At 38.8% G+C, this 21,719-nt stretch overlaps 1 protein-coding gene across 3 annotated transcripts in view; it reads left to right on the top strand.

Moving 5' to 3' along the window:
- Positions 1–21,719, top strand: part of PARD3B (par-3 family cell polarity regulator beta) — a 615,914-nt gene that overhangs the window by 199,491 nt on the left and 394,704 nt on the right. For all 3 annotated transcript variants that reach the window (XM_077830252.1, XM_077830251.1, XM_077830253.1), the window contains one exon: positions 18,973–19,144. In XM_077830252.1, the coding sequence (XP_077686378.1) occupies positions 18,973–19,144 (172 nt within the window). The remainder of the gene's footprint in view (positions 1–18,972; positions 19,145–21,719) is intronic.

Consider the following 21,719-nt stretch of genomic DNA (forward strand, 5'->3'; position numbering starts at 1 on the left):
CAATAAACAAAAAGTCATGGCCAGTGACCTGTCCATGACTTTTACTAAAAATACCCCTAACTAAATCTTAGGTGCTGGGGGAGGCAGACACTGCTGCTCTGGGCGGTGGGGAGTGGCCCGGGGCAGCGCCCAGGATCAGTTGCCTGGGGCATCCCGAGCAGTGGCTGGTGCAGCTGGCCCCAGAGCTGCCAGAGCAGCAGCTGGCCCCAGGGCCGCCCCCAGCTGCTCAGGCAGCCCTGGGGTCAGCTGCTGCAGCTGTGGAAGTCACAGAGGTCTCGGAAAGTCATGGAATCTGTGACTTCCATGACCTCCATGAAACACTCGCAAGCTTAACTATAATGAATACATCTGCAACCACTGAAATCTCCTGTCTTGTCTATTATTAATATTTATTTTTGGGAATATGATATCTGTTGTCTTAAATGAAATAGATTTTGTAATATGTTGAAGTAACTAGGGATCTGATTGTGCAACCACTACTCAGAGTGGCACTTACGTGAGAAGACCTGTTGACTTGAATGGTTTACAGTAGAGCTATTTACATGCGTAAATGCTTCTCAACATGAAGAATATAGACAGACTAGAAAGTGGGAGCACTACTCTTAAGTTATAGTGACACTTTAAAATATTATCAAATACATATAATTTCAGGAACCGGAAAATTCTTCTTTGGCCAAAAATGTTTATCGCCCTTGAGGAACATGGTAGAGTTTGCTTAACTTTGGAACCATAGAATATTGGAGTCTAGTTCATAATTCATTTTTGTGCATGGGAGTGCTAAAAGTTCTGTCCATGTTTTATGAATAAGTTCTTAAAACAAATGGCCAGCAATTATCCTTTGAAGAAAACTCCATTTTAAATTTATTATGTGTCCACTGACCAGCCAAATGCGATTGTTCCCAAGGTGTGTCCTTGTTTTGCAGAGAACTTGAGCTAATTTGATGAAAAGTAAACTATTTCCTAAACATGCAAAAGTGTTACAATGATATGAGGTCTTACTGATCAGTGAGACTGATATTTTATCAAATAATAATCTGGAATTTGGATTACAGTTTTTTTGCCAAGTGTACTTTTGAACAATGTTCTTGCCTAAATATTAGGCATTTTAGCTTGATTTAATTAGCAGATGTTCCGTATGTTGAGTTCATTGGTAAAAGTGTGCATCCAACAGGATTGTTTCCCTTTGTTTTGTTGCCTTCCTAGTTTTAACTGAGGAAGATGTTCTCTAACTTTTTTATGTAGATTTACAGTAAGAATAGTTTAAACCATTGTTCATACTGGAGATATACAGTATTACAATGCCCTACTTTTTATAACTAAGTCAAACAAAAAATGGGTACAAGTCTGAAGAATTCAACAAAACACCTGCAGTAAAGGTAATGTGAAACAGCCTTGTATTTAGGAGCAATTAAGAATCTAGGGGAGAAGGGCAATTACAGCACAATTTAAGAAAGAAATTCTATAGTGTTATGTTTTGAATCCTGCATTTCATTTGGGATAAAAGTATTCCTAATACCGCTGTCTTCTGAATATTCATTATTCATCATACGTATTCTGTTTGGAAAGGAGATGTGCATGCTCTGAATATGAAATGCAAGTGCTATATCACTTGCAGTAAACAGAGGAAGTGGTGCATTCTCGAAGCCCTGCTCATTCACAAATATCTAACAGCATGTATGTATGCATATGCACATACAATATGTATGCACACGCACACCTCTCTCTAACTTTACATAGAGTACTCCATCAGCAATAGTATTCTGAATTCACAGTGAATTACATCAGTTTAAAATATCGTATTTAATATTGTTATGAGTTTTGGATGTGATGTCGACTTTCTAGTTGTTTACTAAGAAATTGTGAAATTTAACTATGAAATTATACTGTAGGAAGCTAATGCCAGGGAAGAAAACTGACTGCAATTTGCAGCATGTAGACCATTCTTTTAAGGACAATAATAAGCAAAGCAGCAGTAGGATGTCTGCTACGAATTGATTGCTGAAGTGAGTAATTGTCACTGAAGGGTTGTGGTGGGTATTTTTTGTTTTGTTTTGGGTTTTTTCTTTTGGTTATTGCTAGAGCTGTGACTTTATCTCTGGAAATGTTACTTTTAGTTTCATTGTTTTCACAGTAACGCTGCATTAAGATGTTGAGTCAGAATAGTTTTTCAAGTCCCTCCTTTTGATAGTTTGTTTGAGAATTAATATTTCTAAAAATATAGTGTTTAGGATCACAATTCTTCTAAATAAAGTTTCTAAATGTCACATGATTTTGCATTTTATTGATCTTCTCCTAAGAGGAGCATAGCTTGACAGAAATTTTCTTTTTTGCCCATTCTAGACATATGGATATCTTTTTTTTTTTTTTTTTAAATCTTTGCATTTAGAAAGAAAATAGATTATATATAAACATAAGTCAGCTATGTGGGTCTGTAATTGAATATGCAGTCAATTACTAATTTATGTGGTAATATGAACCTTACGAACAGGCCAATTTTTTAAACCAGTTCTGAAGATTTCTGTGCAATTCCTGTTCACTTTTTTCCTCTTATGACTGTTATCTTTCATGAAGAATGTATTCAAGGAATTATTAGATGGTTTCTTTAGAGTCATACCTGCCTGAGACAAGGTCACTTTTAGTGCACTCATAAGGGATAAGACTTTAGGGTTATTCCTGGTGTGAGACTAGGTCACTCACAGTGCACATAAGACAAGAGGAAGTGTTTTTCTTGTTTCAAAAGTGTTTATAGTTTTTAGAATAGACCAGGAGCCCCCCAGAATATCTTCTGGTGTTGGAGGGCCCTCAAAGATTTCTAGCATCATCTTACTATTGGATACAGCCTTGTCCACATCATAATGAGTCTCAGTTCTGTATAAACTGTCAGAGGCTGGGTAAATGGTACAGACTTTGGAGGGGGGGGGAAGGATAGCTCAAGAGTTTGAGCACTGGCCTGCTAAATCCAGGCTTGTGAGTTCAATCCTTGAGGGGGCCATTTAGGGATCTGTGGCAAAAATTGGGGATTGGTCCTGCTTTGAGTAGGGGGTTGACTAGATGACCTCCTGAGGTCCCTTCCAACCCTGATATTCTATGATTCTATGACTTGCTAAACCAAACATCAGTAAGACTAATAGTCATGGCCGCTGTAAATAACAAATGTTTTTCTGCATGGACAGGGATAGTGTTGGAGCTCTGTGATGTGTTGGCAGCATCCCAAGATTTATCAAGTCTGCATGTACTAATGAAAGTTGTCATGCGTGTTGTGCTTTACAGATGATTTTATATTTTCTCCTAGGCTTGGCCAGTTTAAGTATTCTTTGCATTTCTTTTCCTTCTGTCCCTCAAGCTTCCTTATCTCCATTTCCCCTCCTCCCCCCTCCCCACTAAACCCTGGCATCAGCTGACAGAAAAACACCGCCACCAAAATCTTAATTTTATTTTCAGGGTTGATTGAAATAACATCTATCTTACATACCAAGGATGACAAATGTGGCTTAAGGACAGACCATATTGTCACACCTGGTGTATACTTGAAGATTCATATGTGTGTGGGGGGAGAATAGACTGCTAGAAGTTCCCCCAGGCCACATCCGTCCCTCTTTATTTTAATAGCATCTAGCTTCTATTTAAAGAGATTTTTGCTCTGGTTTTATGAAGATAACCAACAAAATCATTTGATGATTTTTACAAAAATGGGATTGAAATCTATAAAGAAAACAAAACAGTAAAATTATAAAAGCTTAATTGATTAGTTTACAGAGAAGCATGACAATTTTTTGCTGTTTTATGTAATAAATATTTTATTAATTAGGAAGGCCAAGTAAATAGCTTTGCAAAACCTGCAGAGGCTTGGAGGAGGCAAATAACTGAAGTTTATACTAACTGAAAAATTATATAGTGTCCTTTTATTATAGCTCTTGCTTAATGTATACTAATGAAAAATTCTCACGTGTCTTAGTTGGAACAATCCTTATTTCCAAGGCTTTGCTTTCTTTAATTTTGTGTCCATAACGGAGAGAGGGTCATATGTAAATGAAAAACAGAACAAACAGGTATTTCAGTTACAGAAAAATAATTAGCACTGTACATAAGGCCAAATTTGGATTTGTTATGCAGATTTACTATAAGTGAGAGCAACCAGGTGCTTACACTTAGCTTGCTGTGGTTTGAAAAATCAGAACACATACTGTAAAAGGTACATACAGTTCATATTCTCTCTCTCTCATATGTATTAAATGGAATTATGCTCTCTCCAAATACCATTCAGTCCACTTCCTTTAGAATGTGCACTTTTGTGTTTCTAATACTTTTGAAATTCTTTAGTGCATTCCTTTGGAGGATCTCCTCACACTGGACTCGCATTTAATTTAGCATCAGAACAATCCTGTGAGATTGATAAGGCTCTACGGTGACCTACTTTTAAGAAGTTAATGTTTGCCAACAGTTAACCCAGACCACAGCATTTGAGGATATCTCTGTACTTTTCTGTGTTTTCATGGTTACCAGTTTTGGCTGGACGTATTCCTGGAGGTTTAATCACATGACATAATTTTTAATTAAAGACTAATCTTTAAATCTTGAAGACTCCAGGACAATCCTGGAGAGTTGGCAATCCTAATAAAGATATAGTGATGTATCTCAGACATCATAATGCAATAAAAATTGCATGTTTATGGCAACCATTTGACAATCATACGTATTATAGCTAATATAGTCCTTACAGTCTGATTTTTATGGTGTATCTCAGTGTGACTTTCAAAGGTGTTCTCCAAAACCAGCCAGTCTTCTATAAAGTCCTTGTAGGTGACAGTAATCAGTTTGAAGGTAAATCAGAAAGCAAACAATCCATCTTGAATTTAATAGTGTTTCTTCTGTTTGTTTTTACTGGGACAGATGAAAAATGAAAACAAAGGGCATTTCTTATCGAGCAAAACTCAGAAGCAGTATCACATGAAAACATAATGAGTATGACAGCCTACAAATAATACTGAATGTGAATTTTCTTACACAAAAAAGGAGAAAGGTTCTTTAGGATATTTACTTCAATCAACACTAATAAGTCTTGCTTTATGTATTCTATGCATCTGCCATCATAATTATAAATCCTTGACATTTTAGCATGAGCATTTATGTATGTCAGGAAAGCAGCCTACAGTCAGCCTTAAAGGAATGGCTGTATTGTTACTATAGATCTGCGTAACTGTATTAAAATACTTGCTAAGTGGTTTAAGAAAATTATAACTCAATCACAGCTGAAGAGTTCATCAGCTAAATTTTGCCCCAAATCTCAGTTTTAACTACTCAATCTACTGTCAACCATGCTAACCAAAGCCAAAATTGGACTGAAATGAATAAATGCAGTCTCATCAATCAGTTAGATATGCACACCTGGCACATAAATACAATGGGTCAGAAGATGCCAACTTTGGCCAGTTTTGAAAGGCAGTGTCTCAGATGATTTGAGAGATGAGAATTAGAAATATTGAGTATTTTGTCTGTTTTGCAAATTAACACTTTATCACATTGTGACACATTTTTTAATTTGGTTTGTTGAGAAGATTTGAAGATTCCGCAACACGCTGTCTTTGCCATTTTCAAAAAAATGGTGGAATGTATTTAGGAAGTTAATGGGGTGAATTATAAATGTCCGAGTTCACTGTCAATACATGAAGCCCACCAAAGATTCACAGATCTGTATGTAACCAGAATGTCAACAAACATGAGGACAATGGTGACCCAGTGGATATACTGTAATTTGACTTTCAGAAAGGCATTGACAAGATTCCTCACCAAAGGCTCTTAAGCAAAGTAGGCAGTTGTGGGATAAGAGAGAAGGTCCTCTCATGGATCAGTGACTGACTGAAATATAGGAAACAAAGTGTAGCCATAAAAGATCGGTTTTCACAGTGTAGAGGTAAATTGTGTGTGTGTGTGTGGGGGGGTGTCCTCCCAAGGATTTGTACTGGGACCGGTGCTGTTCAACATATTCATAAATGATCTGGAAAGAGGGGTAAACACTGAGGTGGCAAAGTTTGCTGATGATACAAAATTAGTCAAGATATTTAAATCCAAAGCAGACAGCAAAGAGTCGTAAAGGAATTTCACAAAACTGGGTGACTGGGCAACAAAATGACAGATGAAATTCAGTTTTGGTGAATGCAAAGTGGGAAAAAATAATCCACACTATATATACAAAATGATGGGGTCTAAATTAGCTGTTACTATTCGAGAAAGGGATCTTTAAGTCATTGTGAATAGTTCTCTGAAAACATCTGCTCAATGTGTAGCGACAGTCAAAAAAGCTAGTAGAATGTTGGGAATCATTAGGAAAGTGATAAGACAGAAAATATCATAATGCCACTGTATACATCCATGGTACGCCCTCATAGACTTTAAGGTCAGAAGGGACCATTATGATCATCTAGTCTGACCTCCTGCACAAAGCAGGCCACAGAATCTCACCCACCCACTCCTGTAATAAACCTCTCACCTATGTCTGAGCTATTGAAGTCCTCAAATCATGTTTTAAAGACTTCAAGGTGCAGAGAATCCTCCAGCAAGTGACCCGTGCCCCACGCTGCAGAGGAAGGCGGAAAAAACCCCAGGGTCTCTGCCAATCTACCCTGGAGGAAAATTCCTTCCTGACCCCAAATATGGCGATCAGCTGAACCTTCACTCCTCTGATGGTTAGAAACCTTCGTCTAATTTCAAGTCTAAACTTCCTGATGGCCAGTTTATATCCATTTGTTCTTGTGTCCACATTGGTACTGAGTTTAAATCTTGAATACCGCGTTGCAGTTCTGGTTGCCCCATCTCAAAAAAGATATATTAGAACTGGAAAAAGTACAGAGAAGGCGAACAAAAATAATTAGAGGTATGGAACAGCTTCCACGTGAGGAGAGATTTAAAAAAACTGGGACTGTCCAGCTTGGACAAGAGACGACAAAAGAAGGATATGGGAGAAATCTTGAACATCATGAATGGTATGGAAAAAATGAATAAGGAAATATTATTTACCCCTTTAAATAACACCTGAATCAGGACTCGCTAAATGAAATTAATAGGTTTAAAATAAACATAAAGAAGTCCTTCACACAATGCACAGTCAACCTGCGGAACTTGTTGCCAGAGGATGTAATGAAGGCCAAAAGTATAACAGGGTTAAAAATAGAATTAGCCATTGATGGAGCTATCCTCCATTAACTTACCTATTTGTCAAAATGGTCAGGGATGCAGTCCTGTGTTCCTGAACTTCTGAGTGCCAGAAGCTGGAACTGGATGACAGGTGATGGATCACTCAATAAATCTCCCTGTTCTCTTCACTTCCTCTGAAGTATCTGGTATTGGCCACTGTTGAAAGACAGGATGCTGTATTAGATAGACCATTTGTCTGACCCTGTGTGGCCATTCTTACATTATGTTCAAACTTGCAAAGGATCTGATGGATTGGCAACTTGGCCAAACAAATGCATATCAGACTTCAGCAGAACTGCTATACCTCACAAAGGTATAGCAGGCATTGGAAACCATAAATTCACTACATGGAGCATCCTAATCGCTACAGAACTCTTGAGGCCTTTAGAGTCTGATACAGACGTTCTGCATGGAATTCAGAATTTAAGAAATTTTGAGGTGCCCCTTGGAAAATACTTTGGTGCAGCTGTAACAAGAAGGCAAAGAAATTATGATGATTAACATGGCTTTCACCTAAAGGAGGGTGTAAATCTGCTTACATATTTGGATGTGACTGAGTGCTTCCATATGGCATGCATTTTTGTATTTTTCCTAGGCGGCTTTCACAAAAAGCTAAAGAAATTCCAAAACAAAACATCATTAAATAAGGTTTAACATTCAAATACATGTCAATAACTTAGGGAAAAATACCTTCACTCTGAAGAAAGACATTAAAAATCCAGAAAACTTTAAAATTAAATAAAAACGTTGTGTGGTCACTGAAGCCATGATATATTCTAGATCTGCAAACTTTCTTGCAGTGGACAGATTTCTTACTGGTGCAGTTACATGTTAGCTTGACTTTCAGGCTGTGTCTAAAGTCTCAGCAGAGCCATTTATGACTCTATCACCTTTTCTTGACATTAGGCACACCTGAGCCACAATGTCTCAGTACTTCCCAGATGCATTATTTCATAAGATGGGGAAGAACATGTCCTCTAGGGAGTTTCCTTTTCATCTTCCTGCCATCTGCACTAGTAGTTCTAGAAGGTAGAAAGCATTCTTCTCCATCCATTCCCAGTTTTGTGATCTTGGTAGGAGATGTGGCTGCCCTGTAAAAGTACTGGAGCTAAGAGCTATTTATCTAACCAGCAAGGCTTTCTCCTCTTCATAAAATCCAAATCTGTGTAAATTGTGAAGGAATGCACTACACAGACCACCAAAGGGGTTCATTCTAGCCAGCTGAGTCGAGAAATTTCTTATTAATAAATTCAGTATCCTCACTGATCAAGTTAAGATTTTGCCATCGTTATTTTCAGTAAAAGTCGTGGACAGGTCACGGACAATAAACAAAAATTCATGGAAGCCCGTGATCTGTCTGTAAATTTTACTAAAAATAATGGGGGGACGGGTTTGACGGGGGGGCTGATGAAGCCAGAGGCCTGCCGGGGATGCGGGGAGGGTGGAGTGGTGAGGAGAAAGAGCCCGAGCCTTGTTGTGGGGGAGGGAGGCATCTAGCACCCGTTGCAGCCCCAGCAGCTCAGAGCTCTGGCACCCCTGCCACAGTTCCAGGGTCTCAGAAGTCAGGCCTCCACAATCTGCAGCGGCTGACTGCTCCAGGGTCCTTGCGGTGCCTCAGACCTCCAGCATCCCTGCTGACCGCAGTGGCTGACGGCTCCATGGCCTCTGCCACCTGCGCTGCCTTGGAGCTCTGAGGCCTACTACTATCTGTGGTGGCTGACAGCTCCAGGTCCCCCTGCTGCACCAGGGCTGAAGCAGAAAATATCACACATGTCACAGAATCCATGACTTCCATGACCTCAATGACATAATCGTATCCTTAATTATAACAAAGTTCTCTGACTATGAAAAATATGATACCTGCCTTCTTAAATGTAAATGAGGCTAAGGGACAAACAGACGTTGTAGTCTGAAAGAGATGGAGATACCAGGTATCTTACATAGTTAGGAAGGAGATGCAGGCAGGATCACCTGTTTAGTAAGAATGCAACTTGTATTGCAATTTCGCTCTAAAAAGTCAAGAGTGGCTTTATAGAAATATAGTACAGAGAACAATCTGACCACTGTTTAAATGGAAGACTATTAGTTGTATAAGCAATAAAATTACAATACCAGAGTTTATGCTAGAAGGGGACGACACCCTGAGGATGAGACAAATGAACCTATTCTTCAATATTTGCAATACATCCCAAGAATAACAATGCCAAGTTTAGTCCACATTTCTGCAGTTCTCACAGCGAAGTACTACCCCAAGCAGCTTTAGGTATATACTGAGAAACTCTGTCATAGATAAGGTTATTTCAAAATGAGGAAAGATTTTCTATCTGCACCAGTGGTTGTAACAGAAAAATAACTAAATGTCTCTTGGCAGAAATCCAAAAAAGTAGGTTTTTTGGTCTCTTTTGGGTGGGTTTGTTTGTTTGTTTGTTTGTTTTTAAACTATCCGAAGTATAATAATCTAGAACAGTCAAGGAGGACCTTATTAGATCCACTCACTCAGATGCTGCATAGATGAAAAATCTGTTTCAATTCACAGAATAAGTTTGACTGATCAAAGATACCTCCTTTTTAATAAGCTCTTTTAGACCTCAGAATAACACTCAGAATCAAGAATCCCAGAAATCTGGAATTGAGATGCCAAATGTAGTCTGTTGGGTCTCCTGCCCCTGAAATAGGCCTCCGTGATCATTTCAAAGGCAGGAGACCCAGCAGTTTGGAAAGCAAAAATTTATGGAAGTTAATCTCTTACCCAGGATATTGAATGACAGAATCATCAATCTTTAATGATGTCTAAGGATAAGATTGTGTCACGGAGATCACAGAATCTGTGACTTTCAGAGACCTCCATGACATTTTCTGCTTCAGCACAGGGAAAAAACTATCAGTCGGTGGAGGGCCCCAGAGTTCCAAGCTGCTGTGGGCGGCAGGGGGAACCAGGAGCTCTGAGCCGCAGCGGGGGGACCCCACAGCCGTCAGCTGCCAAGGGTGGTGGGGGAGGTCTGGAGCTCTCAGCTGCTGCGGGCAGTGGTGGGTCCTGGAGCTCCGAGGCACCATGGGCAGTGAGGGCCACAGAGCAGTCAGCCACTGAGCCACTGGATGCCCACCCTCCCGCTGCAGGGCGTGGGCTTCAGACCCTTTCCCCCATTTTCCCCCCCCCCCCGCCCATTATATCCTTGGAATACTTCGGGATGTAAGTGGGAGGGAGGGGCAAGTGGCTCCAATGGACACTGCTTTTCAGAATGTTTGGAAGCTCACAGTGCAGGCGCCCTGATCTCACAAGTAGTAATATGCAGAGCATCATCTTGAAGTCTGGTTACAGTTAAGTAACCTTCATTTATTTTTGTGAAGTAGGAAAGTGACAAAGTTGTATGAGACTGTACTGAACCTCAGCTTTTACTTCCATCATTTCTGTGTAGGTCACAGAGTTCCATGGCAAGCCCATTGAACCATTCATTTACTATGTACCCACAATTTTTTGTTGAAACATGAGTGATTCTTGATTGAAAATTCTTTGGTGAATTAGGAAATGTGTTTATTATCAGGCTTAAGATGTTGAGAAATAGTGTTCCTGCTTGACAGTGCTCCTTCAGGACTTGAACATTTATAGTTTGTTTAAAAATGAGGGTTTTTTTAAAACTTTTTTCCCTGCAGTGTTTGCAGTCACAAGCATGTATCATCAGAACTGAAACAAAACTGATCGTAAACAAAGCAGGACCCTCTCTAGTATGCATTCATAGTCCAGATTGAGTGAAGGGCATTTAAAAAACCCCAACCAAACTATGACTGGTGAAAACTAAATGGAGGGAGATCAGGTTATCATCAAAGGCACAAAGGACAGTTAGTCACCGATCTCCAACTGAAAGTTAGTGGAAGTTGGGCACCTAACTCCTATTTGTGTCTTTGAAAAGTATTCCCCTGCTTCTTAAAAAATCCTTCCTTTTTAATCTTCTAATGTGCTATTAACATAGGTAAAAACATTTACTTTTTAAATTATTTTTAACCTGTCAGTACTTGAAAGCTGATGAATTTAATTGCATGCAAGTTTTGTTATTTTCCTTTGAGGTTTACACCAAAGTGGCACTATGTATATGAAGAATGTTTTGGGTTGGAGAGGAAATAGAAGTATCTCTTTAGTTCCACTTATGTTGGTTGAAATTAGTGAAGTCATATGTTTATGCCTGTTCTTGTACCATGCAGACTCTTATTAAAAAAAAAAAAAGATTAACAACACTAATCAAGTTGTCAAAAGCATTTTTTTAAAAAGAGAAATCATGATGAAGTCTTTGTTTAAAAGAGTATACAAAAAAGCCAGTTGCTGTTGAGGTACAGATAGACAAATGTTTTCAAATAAGTCTGCAATGTTCCACCATTCATTCAAAGGTGATAATTTGTTTTTCTCTCCTTGTGAAATTGTGAAACTTCACAGCATTATTTAGATTTAATTGTGCTTGGTTAAAACTTGTAACTAATCAGATTTTTCTTTGGAACATATTATGTAGTTTACTACTTTTTATATTGTTGCATGCTAATAAATACAGTGTATATGATTAAAGAATTTGCATACTGTAGGTGTAGCAGTATATGTATGTATATGTTTATATACGCAAGCACACTCTGGAAGTGGGGGGGAACATGCAGTTGCTGAAGGTTATTAGGGTAGAACGTAACCAGTTTTGGAAAGACTGATAGCCCTTGGGAAACATGCCATTTCTTATGGGGAGCAGGGATGAGGGAACATTTTATCTTTGGATGACTCTTAAATGAAACAGTCCATCAATTTTCTGCATCCTAGTGGGCCACTGATTCCCTTAGGTGCAACACTTTGCGGCTTTGTATTCAGTCCTTCTCATTCAATAGCATTATTTTCCTTCTATTGTTGTTTACCCTTCTTCTTGTATATGAGATTATATCTGTATTTGTTGACTGTATGTTTGTAGCTCTGTGTTTTGGTATATATTCTCTAAACTTGTACTCAAATTTTGTATTTTTCTGTAAATCATGTAATTGGAATAATTATAAAATGTTGATAGTTTTAGTACCTCTATCTTACGCCTTTATCATAGGACACCCTTATAAATTCAAAATTTGAGTTTACTAATTTGCTTTACAATAAGCTTGCCACACTTCCTGGCAACTGTAGTGGTAATAAAGTATCACTGTTCAGTGTTGCTACCTTATGGTGAGTTTTTGCCTACTTAAAATCCTTTATGTATAAAATAACAAGTAAGTGCCACAGGTTCGAAAATTTATTATTTGTCTTGGTGACTGATAGATTATTAAAAGGTGCTAGATTTAAACAGATTACAATGATGTGTGGAGTTGAAGTCCTAATTATACAAAAATGCCTTTTAAAGCTACTCAGTGATGACAAATACTTTTATATTTTTTCCTCAAGTCACTTTTTAAAAATGGAATATTTTTAACGAATATACCAAGTGGACAATTTTTATCAATAGAATAATGGGATCACATTTCGCAGATTATTTGTACATATTGATGGAATAATCTTTTGATACACTGATGTATTTAAAAGAATTAGTATGTTGATCCACATAATGGCTTATTTTTTTAATATACTGAACTATTTAAAGAGCAACTTGACACAGAGTGACCAATTGAAAACATGAGGATATTTGGTAATATATGTTAATGTAGGATTTTTTTTTTAATCTTGCTTGGAGACCATCATTTCTTTCCTGATGTGAGAGGATAGTAGTCTTCTCCAATTAAAGAATTTTCCTACTGGAAATGAGCAGTCAATTACTAAAATTATTTTTGAATAGCTAATTTGCATATCCTTAATTGTATTCATTCCTTTTTGAAAGGCTGAAGTTGATATTTATAATGTTTTGATTGATTAGTAATGCATCTGTAATGTTAATATGATTACAAGCGAGGTGCTGTTGTAAATGGAGTCCTGAGTAGCTCTTCTGAATAAATGTTTTTAATAAATAAATCAGTTTTTATTTCATTGGTGAAGGAAGATCTTAAATTTTTTACCTATTAGTATCCTCAGTACATGAAATATCACCTCTTTTACATGGTGTAAAAGGTGGGAGTTTAAGTCTAGATCAAATAACTTAATTGGTGGTGACTGTTATACAAATGCCTATAAATAATTACTGTAATATAACAAGAATCTGACAAAAAGATGCGCAGCTAAGAGGACTTCTAGACTCTTCATGTTACTGGTTTCTCAAATAATGACAGCAGTAGAAAATACTTTTACTAATTTGGGCTGGGTAGGGGACTACAGTCCACTTTTGCATATAGATTTGGTCAAAATTATCCGCTCATCTGTAATCTCCACATCTGATTAGTGAGTTTAAAACCTGGCTCCCCCTTACAGCTTTTCCATTGACTAAGGCCATGTCTATACTAGGAAAGTACTCCGATTTTACAGAAGTCAATTTTTGGGAACAGATTGTATAAAGTCGAGTACATGCGTCCATACGAAGCACATTAATTCGGCGGCGGTGTGCGTCCATGGTATCGTGGCAAACGTCGACGTTCCGAGTGGTGCAGTGTGGGTAGCTATCCCACAGTTCCCGCAGTCCCTGCTGCCCATTGGAATTCTGGGCTTAGCTCCCAATGCCTGTTGGGGCCAAAAATTTGTCACGGGTGGTTATGGGTAAATATTGTCAGTCAACCCTCCCTCCCTCCATGAAAGCAACAGCAGAAAATCATTTTGTGCCCTTTTCTTTGGATTGCCCGAGCAGATGCCATAGCACGGCAAGCACGGAGCCCGTTCAGCTCACCGCAGCAGTTATGACCATTGTAAACACCTCGCGCATTATCGTGCAGTTTATGCAGAACCAGCACCTGAAAAACCAGGCGAGGAGGCGACGGCAGCGCGGTGATGAGGTCATGAACACAGATTCTTCTAAAACCGCGATCCCCGGCAATTTGGAGATCATGGTGTTATTGGGGCAGGCTCCTGCTGTGGAACGCTGATTCTGGGCCCAGGAAACAAGCACAGAGTGGTGGGACCGCATAGTGTTGCAGGTTTGGGATGATTCCCAGTGGCTCCGAAACTTTCGCATGCGTAAGGTTACTTCCATGGAACTTCGTGACTTGCTTTCCCCTGCCCTGAAGTGCAAGAATACCAAGGTGAGAGCAGCCCTCACAGTTCACAAGCAAGTGGCAATAGCCCTGTGGAAGTCTGCAACACCAGACAGCTACCAGTCAGTCGGTGATCAATTTGGAGTGGGCAAATCTACTGTGGGGGTTACTGTGATGCAAGTAGCCAGTGCAATCGTTGAGCTGCTGCTATCAAAGGTAGTGACTCTGGGAAACGTGCAGGTCATACTAGATGGCTTTGCTGCAATGGGATTCCCTAACTGCGGTGGGGCTATAGATGGAATGCATATCCCTATCTTGGGACCGGACCACCAGGGCAGCCAGTACATAAACTGCAAGTGGTACTTTTCAATGGTGCTACAAGCACTGGTGGATCACAAGGGATGTTTCACCAACATCAACGTGGGATGGCCGGGAAAGGTTCATGACACTTGCATCTTCAGGAACTCTGGTCTGTTTGAGCAGCTGCAGGAAGGGATTTACTTCCCAGACCAGAAAATAACTGTTGCGTATGTTGAAATGCCTATAGTTATCCTTGGGGACCCAGCCTACCCCTTAATGCCCTGGCTCATGAAGCCGTACACAGGCACCCTGGACAGTAGTAAGGAGCTGTTCAACTATAGGCTGAGCAAGTGCAGAATAGTTGTAGAGTGTGCATTTGGATGTTTAAAGGGTTGCTGGCGAAGTTTACTGACTCGCTCAGACCTCAGCGAAACCAATATTCCCATTGTTATTGCTGCTTGCTGTGTGCTCCACAATCTCTGTGAGAGTAAGGGGGAGACGTTTATGGCGGGGTGGGAGGTTGAGGCAAATGGCCTGGCCGCTGGATACGCGTAGCCAGACACCAGGGCTGTTAGAAGAGCACAGCAGGAAGCGCTGCGCATCAGAGAAGCTTTGAAAACCAGTGTCATGACTGGCCAGGGTACTGTGTGACACTTCTGTTTGTTTCTCCTTGATGAAAACCTGCCCCCTCGGTAGCCTCTAAATTCCCTGTAAGCCCTCCCTCCTTTGATCACAGCTTGTTTGCAAAGGAAATAGTCACTATCGTTTAAAAAACATGTATTCTTTATTAGTTGATTATAAAAATAGGGAGAACTCACAAGGTAGCCCTGATGACGGGTAGGAGGGAAGGAAAAGGCCACTTCAAAACTTGTTGAATGACAGCCTTCTGTTGCTTGGGCTGTCCACTGGGGTGGAGTGGTTGGGTGCCTGGAGCCCCCCGGCGTTCTTGGGCATCTGGGTGAGGAGGCTGTGGAACTTGGGGAGGAGGGAGGACAGTTAAACAGGGGCTGCCATGGCAGTCTGTGATCCTCTGCCGTTCGTGAACCTCCACCAGACGCCGGAGCATGTCCGTTTGATCCCACAGTAGCCCCAGTGTTGCCTCATGCCTCCTCTGATCTTCCTGCCACCACCTCTCCTCACGTTCATTGGCCACTGTCCTGTACTCTGCTGTTGTGTCCCTCCACACATTCTGCTGAGCTCTGTCAGTGCCGGACGACTGCATGAGCTCAGAGAACATTTCATTGCTTGTGCATTTTTTTCGCCGCCTTATCTGAGATAGCCTTTGGGACGGAGGAGGGAGGCTTGAAATGTTTGCAGCTGCTGGAGGAAATAAAAGGGAGTGAAGTATTTTAAGAGATACATTTTACAGAACAATGGCTATACTCTTTCACGGTGAACACCACTATTCACCTTACATAGCACATGTGATTTTTGGTACAAGGTCACATTTTGAATCTTATATTGAGTGCCTGCGGCTTTGGTGTGAGAGATCGCACACGCCGGGCCGGGCAGCAGAATTCAGCTTGCAGGCGGCCATGGTAAGCCCTAGTCTTTCGGCTTCTGCAACCACAGTAACCCTAATTCGAAACAGCTATGTCGATTTCAGCACTAATCCCCTCTTTGGGGAGGAGTACAGAAATTGGTTTTACGAGCCCTTTATGTCGAAAAAATGGCTTTGTTGTGTGGACGGGTGCAGGGTTAATTTGATTTAACGCTGCTAAATCCGACACAAACTCGTAGTGTAGACCAGGCCTAACGGTGTGACTGTATCTGGGAAGAGGCCATTTTAAAGACATCCAGGGCCTGGCTTGTAGATAACTTCAACAATCAAGATTAGTATCTTTAAATGATTTGATAATTGTTGGGTAGCCAGTGAGGTGAATGGAGCCTGGGAGCGATGTGTTTTGTCACCCTGTATTGGTCAGCGGGTGACGTATTGCATGTTATACATGTGGAATTTCTTCACTACCTGTGGTTTTATTTCTCAGTACATTGCAATAATACACTATTATGATTACAGCTAATGTTTCATTTAATTTGTCTCTCACTTTACGGATGTGTAAGCTGGGGATGATAATGCTTTACTCACCTCCTGTAAAATGCTTCAAAATCTACAGATGAAAAGTGCTATACCATTACATAGTAGTAGTAGTATAAAAATCTATGGTAATATGTGTGCTGTTGTATTGAAATATATTATACTATTGTCATGCACCAGGGAATGAAACCACAGAGAAACTCCACCTGATGCAACACAGAACAGTGTGCCTGTTGATCATCACATCACACTCATGCTCCATTCACTTCACTATTTACCTATCAAATACCAAAATGAGTTTCAAATCCTGGTGTTGATCTTCAAAGCTTTCAGTGAGTTGGACCTGTGCTGTCTTGCTCTCCTTCTCCCTCAGTAACAGCTGCAATCCTCAGGAATGAAGGAAAGTTATCATGGGAAAGGTGAGACTTGTAAGAGCTGAAGACTAAGCCTTCTGGGAAGTTTCAGAGTAACAGCCGTGTTAGTCTGTATTCGCAAAAAGAAAAGGAGTACTTGTGGCACCTTAGAGACTAACCAATTTATTTGAGTATGAGCTTTCGTGAGCTACAGCTCACTTCAAATTGGTTAGTCTCTAAGGTGCCACAAGTACTCCTTTTCCTTCTGGGAAGCTAATTCACAACCGTGAATTTTCTTGAACTTGGATGATATAGTCTTTACAACATTCATGAAAAAATGTGACACATTTTTGTCAGAGCTTTCCCATGACATTAATGTTAATAGTTATTTAACAAACAAGAAAAGCAACCATACTCTTGGTCTTGATGTGCATGTTTCGCTTTAGTTCCCCCATTTGGATTCATCTATTTGGTAAGGTGCACAGATACTATGATGGTGAGTTTCCTTGTACTTTACTATGATTTACATTGCAAAAAAAGTCATCTGTTACTAGAATAATATTTTCTAATAAGTTTAGGTTAAATACAAAACAAATTGTGTAGTAAGAATATATGCGTAGTTATGGAAAGAAAACAGTCTTTGTCTAAAAAAGAAAGCAAGTTTTCTTCCTAATTATTCAGGGTTTTTTGTGTGTTGCTGGAATACGTATTGGTAAACATGAACTGACACATTTCTAGCAACCAAATTATAAATGAGTGGGAGACCTAAAAATGTCAGTTTCTTCCTTAGAAGCACTTCAGCTTTTTCTCCTCTTATTCCCTCCTTTATTTTGTGTCTCATTCCTTTATCTTGTATACTTCTTTATTCCCTTAGGCAAATGAGTGTCTTTAAATGTTTGTCTCTTTGCTTCAATATTTTACTTATCTCTTTGTATCTTTTTGACACAAATCTTCAAGGTATATCTATGTACACGCGCACACACACGCACTATATATGTAATAATTATAAAAATTAAAAAATAACCCCAACCTTAATGCTTGGTTTTTGGAATGATCTAGAAAGTGATTTGTGCCCTTTTCAAATTTATTCATAGACTAAATGAATCTCTTAATAAATCCTAAGTATTAATGGAAAAATGCGTATACCCTAAACTGCAGAAACCATTTCAGATGATATTCAGTGGATAACATGTCAGTTTAAAGCATAGGATGAAATAATTGCCTCAATGAAATACACTGATTATGAAGTTGTTAATACTGTTGCAGTCTCATCCTCTACCCTTGATGCCAGTGGATACTCTGAGAATGGATCAAAAGACACATGTGCCTTAAATTTAATCCCCAAAAGTTCTCTGATGTAAATGACACTGGGATTTTAAAACTGGAAAAACAAAAGAGGTTATTCAATGATATTTTGTATTCTTGAACATGCTGTCTTATAAATACCTTATGTTATTGTAAGAACACAATATTCATCTATTGTCCTTTTTTATTTACCAGAAGATAAACCGAAAACAATAAAAAGTCATGTATACCTCATTTATATGTACTTGTGTTGTACTCTGGGATCCTTTTTTTTTTTTTTTTTTTTTTTTTTTCAGTGTTTAATTTTGGCCAACTGGATTTTTTTCCCCCTAATTTTAGTCTCTGAAAGTTAGCCTAGAAGAGCATGGAAGCAGTGCTTCAGTTAAGAGTTATTTTTTATGGCTGAAATAGGGATTTCTCTAAGTGGAGGTTTTTAATGAAAATCCTAAGAGAAATTTTCCGCTACACTAAGGTGCTAGCTAATGATGACACCACATTGTGGTCCTGATTCAGAAAAGCATCTCTTTTCAGGTCGCCGCTTAAGTCCCATTGAAGTCAGTTTATTTAAGCACATGTTTAAGTAGTTTCCTGAATCTGTGCCTCTATCATCTGTCATTTTCAAATCTGTTCGATACTTTTATCCTACCGTCAAGGCAATATTTGTACTGGAAATCAGTGTCAGCCATATTTTAAGTATAAACTGTAATATCTTTTGTTTTACAGCTGATTGCTGTGTACGATGAACAAGAATTACACAATAAGATTGACAGCACCAGTGGCAGTTTGACAGACACACACAGCCCAGACCCTTTTGAGATGGAGGTGGCTGCCCAGCTGGCTGCCTTTCAGCCAATTGGTGGTGAGATTGAGGTGACTCCTACTGCACTGAAATTGGGTATGTGCGCATTATCTTCCAATTTTTAAAATGATTACTGATCATCATCTAGGAGGGGATATGTGCCATAGCCTCTCTACGTTGCTGGTGTCTTGCCTCTTTATTTTCATCCTTCCTGTTGGTGTGTGTTTGTTGCATGTCTTCACTGGTGATGATGCTGTGGTGAGGCCACACAGAATCTTTCAGAAACAGGTGACTCCCATTCCGGTGAGCCCTCAAAGCAGCAGCACTGCCTGACAGGTATCCAGAAAATTAATGACAGTAAGGGATGTTTTCCTGTTTTCTACTAGAGATCACTAGTAACATTCTGAATAGAGAGGTCTCCTTAATAAACCAAGTATGAGGCTTAGAACACAAAATGTAAGAAGTAAGGCTACTACCCTGCCTTACTTTACCCTAATGTGACTATGTATTGTAGGGGTCTCAGAACAGTGTGTGATTAAAATTCCTGAGCACAAGTGGGTGGGTTAAGGATGGAATTTAAGTCTTGGATCTGAAATGTTTGTGCCTTTGTTGGTTTAAAGTTAGACCACTTATGACTTTTGAAATTGCATGTTTTGCATTCTGTTTGCTTTGGTTTAATTTCGCTTTTAAAAAAGGAAAAGACTGATAAATAAACATTCCACCAACATTTTAGTGAAAAGAAAGTTAATGCTGTGAACAGAACTCTTAGTGTTCTAGTTTGTGCCTGTCGGGGAAAGCATTCAATTTTACTGAAGTCAATGAAACCTTCCAGACTAAGGTTTACATTATAATAGGTCATTTAGAGTGTTTGTAATTTCAACCTTCTGCAGGATTTCTTCCGGCCTGTAGTCTTGGGAAATGATGTGTTCTTGCTATAACTTCCATATATTTAAGAATGTTATGAACTGTATTCTTGATATGTATGGAAAGGATTCATCTGTCTGAAGGACCTCTAATTGAATGAGTTAATATTCTATGTTACACACACAAGATCTAGCATGAAATGTAAAAGATATCTTAACATGTTTTGAAAAATAAATGCTATTTAGATAATCACCATGATACATATTTTAATGGACTAGTAAACATGCCTCGTCTTATCTCAATATTGTAGTCACATCTTGGGAGAAGGACGGAATTATATTTCATATTTTAGCCTTATGCAAACTTATGTAAAACAACTAAATTGAATTTTTGTTCATAATGGCAATGCCAGTAGACCTTTAATTTTAGCAGTGCTGGAGGTCACCACTATGTCATTCACCAGACAGTTTCATTTTCATAACGGAAATGATGCTAGGATGTTCTGGAGTATTAAGGAGAATGAAGATAGTGTAAAAAGATCATCCAATTATGGTCCCAGTTAATTTCCAATCTATACACATGTTTCTCTGGAAATAAAAGTGAATATCTCCTCTAAAAATGGAATATGTAAAAATGAGGATGTTGGGATTCCATGTTTGTCTCAATGATTGCATTTCAAATTGGTTTCATTTAAATGAAGGGTTTTCTAACTGTCTGCTCTAAAAACTCAATATGAGTTCTGAAAGTCCACCTGTTTTCTTTCTGGCTATTGTATCTCATTAATGACAAAAATTCTGCAAAGCTAATTTTGCCCTTATTATCATCTCTGCTAGTCTATTGTTTTCTGTCCTCCGTTACACTAGATCCAAATCCAAAGACAAATTCAATTAAAAATGCAAACAAAACATAGTTATCGATACTATTGATGTATGAGCCAGGTTAGAATATGGTGCATCCTCTTGATTCTGCATTGGCTACCAGCAACAAAAAGTAGTAAAGTGTTTTCACTGAAGAAAGATATGACTCTGAATATACATAGTGAGCAAATTCCTGGAGTAAGTCACTTTTCAGGGTAGGAGTGTACTTTAAGCATGTGCCAGAGTTCTCAGACTTTGAAAGAGTCTCTGAATGTACAAAAGATCTCTGAATTTACTTAAATAGGGGTTATATCTATGTGGTTCAAATGGACAAAATATATAGTTATTGTGTGCTTTAAAAATTCATTGAAGAATCTATACTTTAGAAGTCTGGGTCCACCATATTGTCCATATGATGGATGTGTTTTTAGTGATGTCCCCAGAAGAATACCTAGCATATGGGGCTGAATAAACAGAAGATACTAAATTATTTCTTTTACAAACATAAGGGAATCCATATAAAATTTAAGAAACTATATCGTAAGTGTTGGCTGATCAGTCTTTATACTAGATATGTTACAAGATATATCTCTTTTGTTATTTTTCCTCTTTATCTTAGAATTACTTATTTCATATCCTTTGTGGTTGATGCATTCCAGATATTAACCAGTCCTACTAATACTACGATTTTAGTTTTCCCGTTACCAAGTTAGTTATTCTTGGTTTTCTGTTAGCAAGTCACTTGAACTTTTGAAAATGATCCAATACTTATTTCAAAAACAACCCTATATTTAACTTTAAAGCTAAAAGTACCTCAACCCCTATATTCTTTCCATATGTGCGTTAACAAAAAAATTTAAAATAGTATTTGGACCTTGGTTTTTATCTAATTGTTTTCATAATATTTAAGCACTTATCTCTTTTCAGCAGTTTACAGATAATTATATAAC

This window comes from Eretmochelys imbricata, chromosome 11 (genome assembly GCF_965152235.1).
Source record: "Eretmochelys imbricata isolate rEreImb1 chromosome 11, rEreImb1.hap1, whole genome shotgun sequence".
NCBI lineage: Eukaryota > Metazoa > Chordata > Testudines > Cheloniidae > Eretmochelys > Eretmochelys imbricata.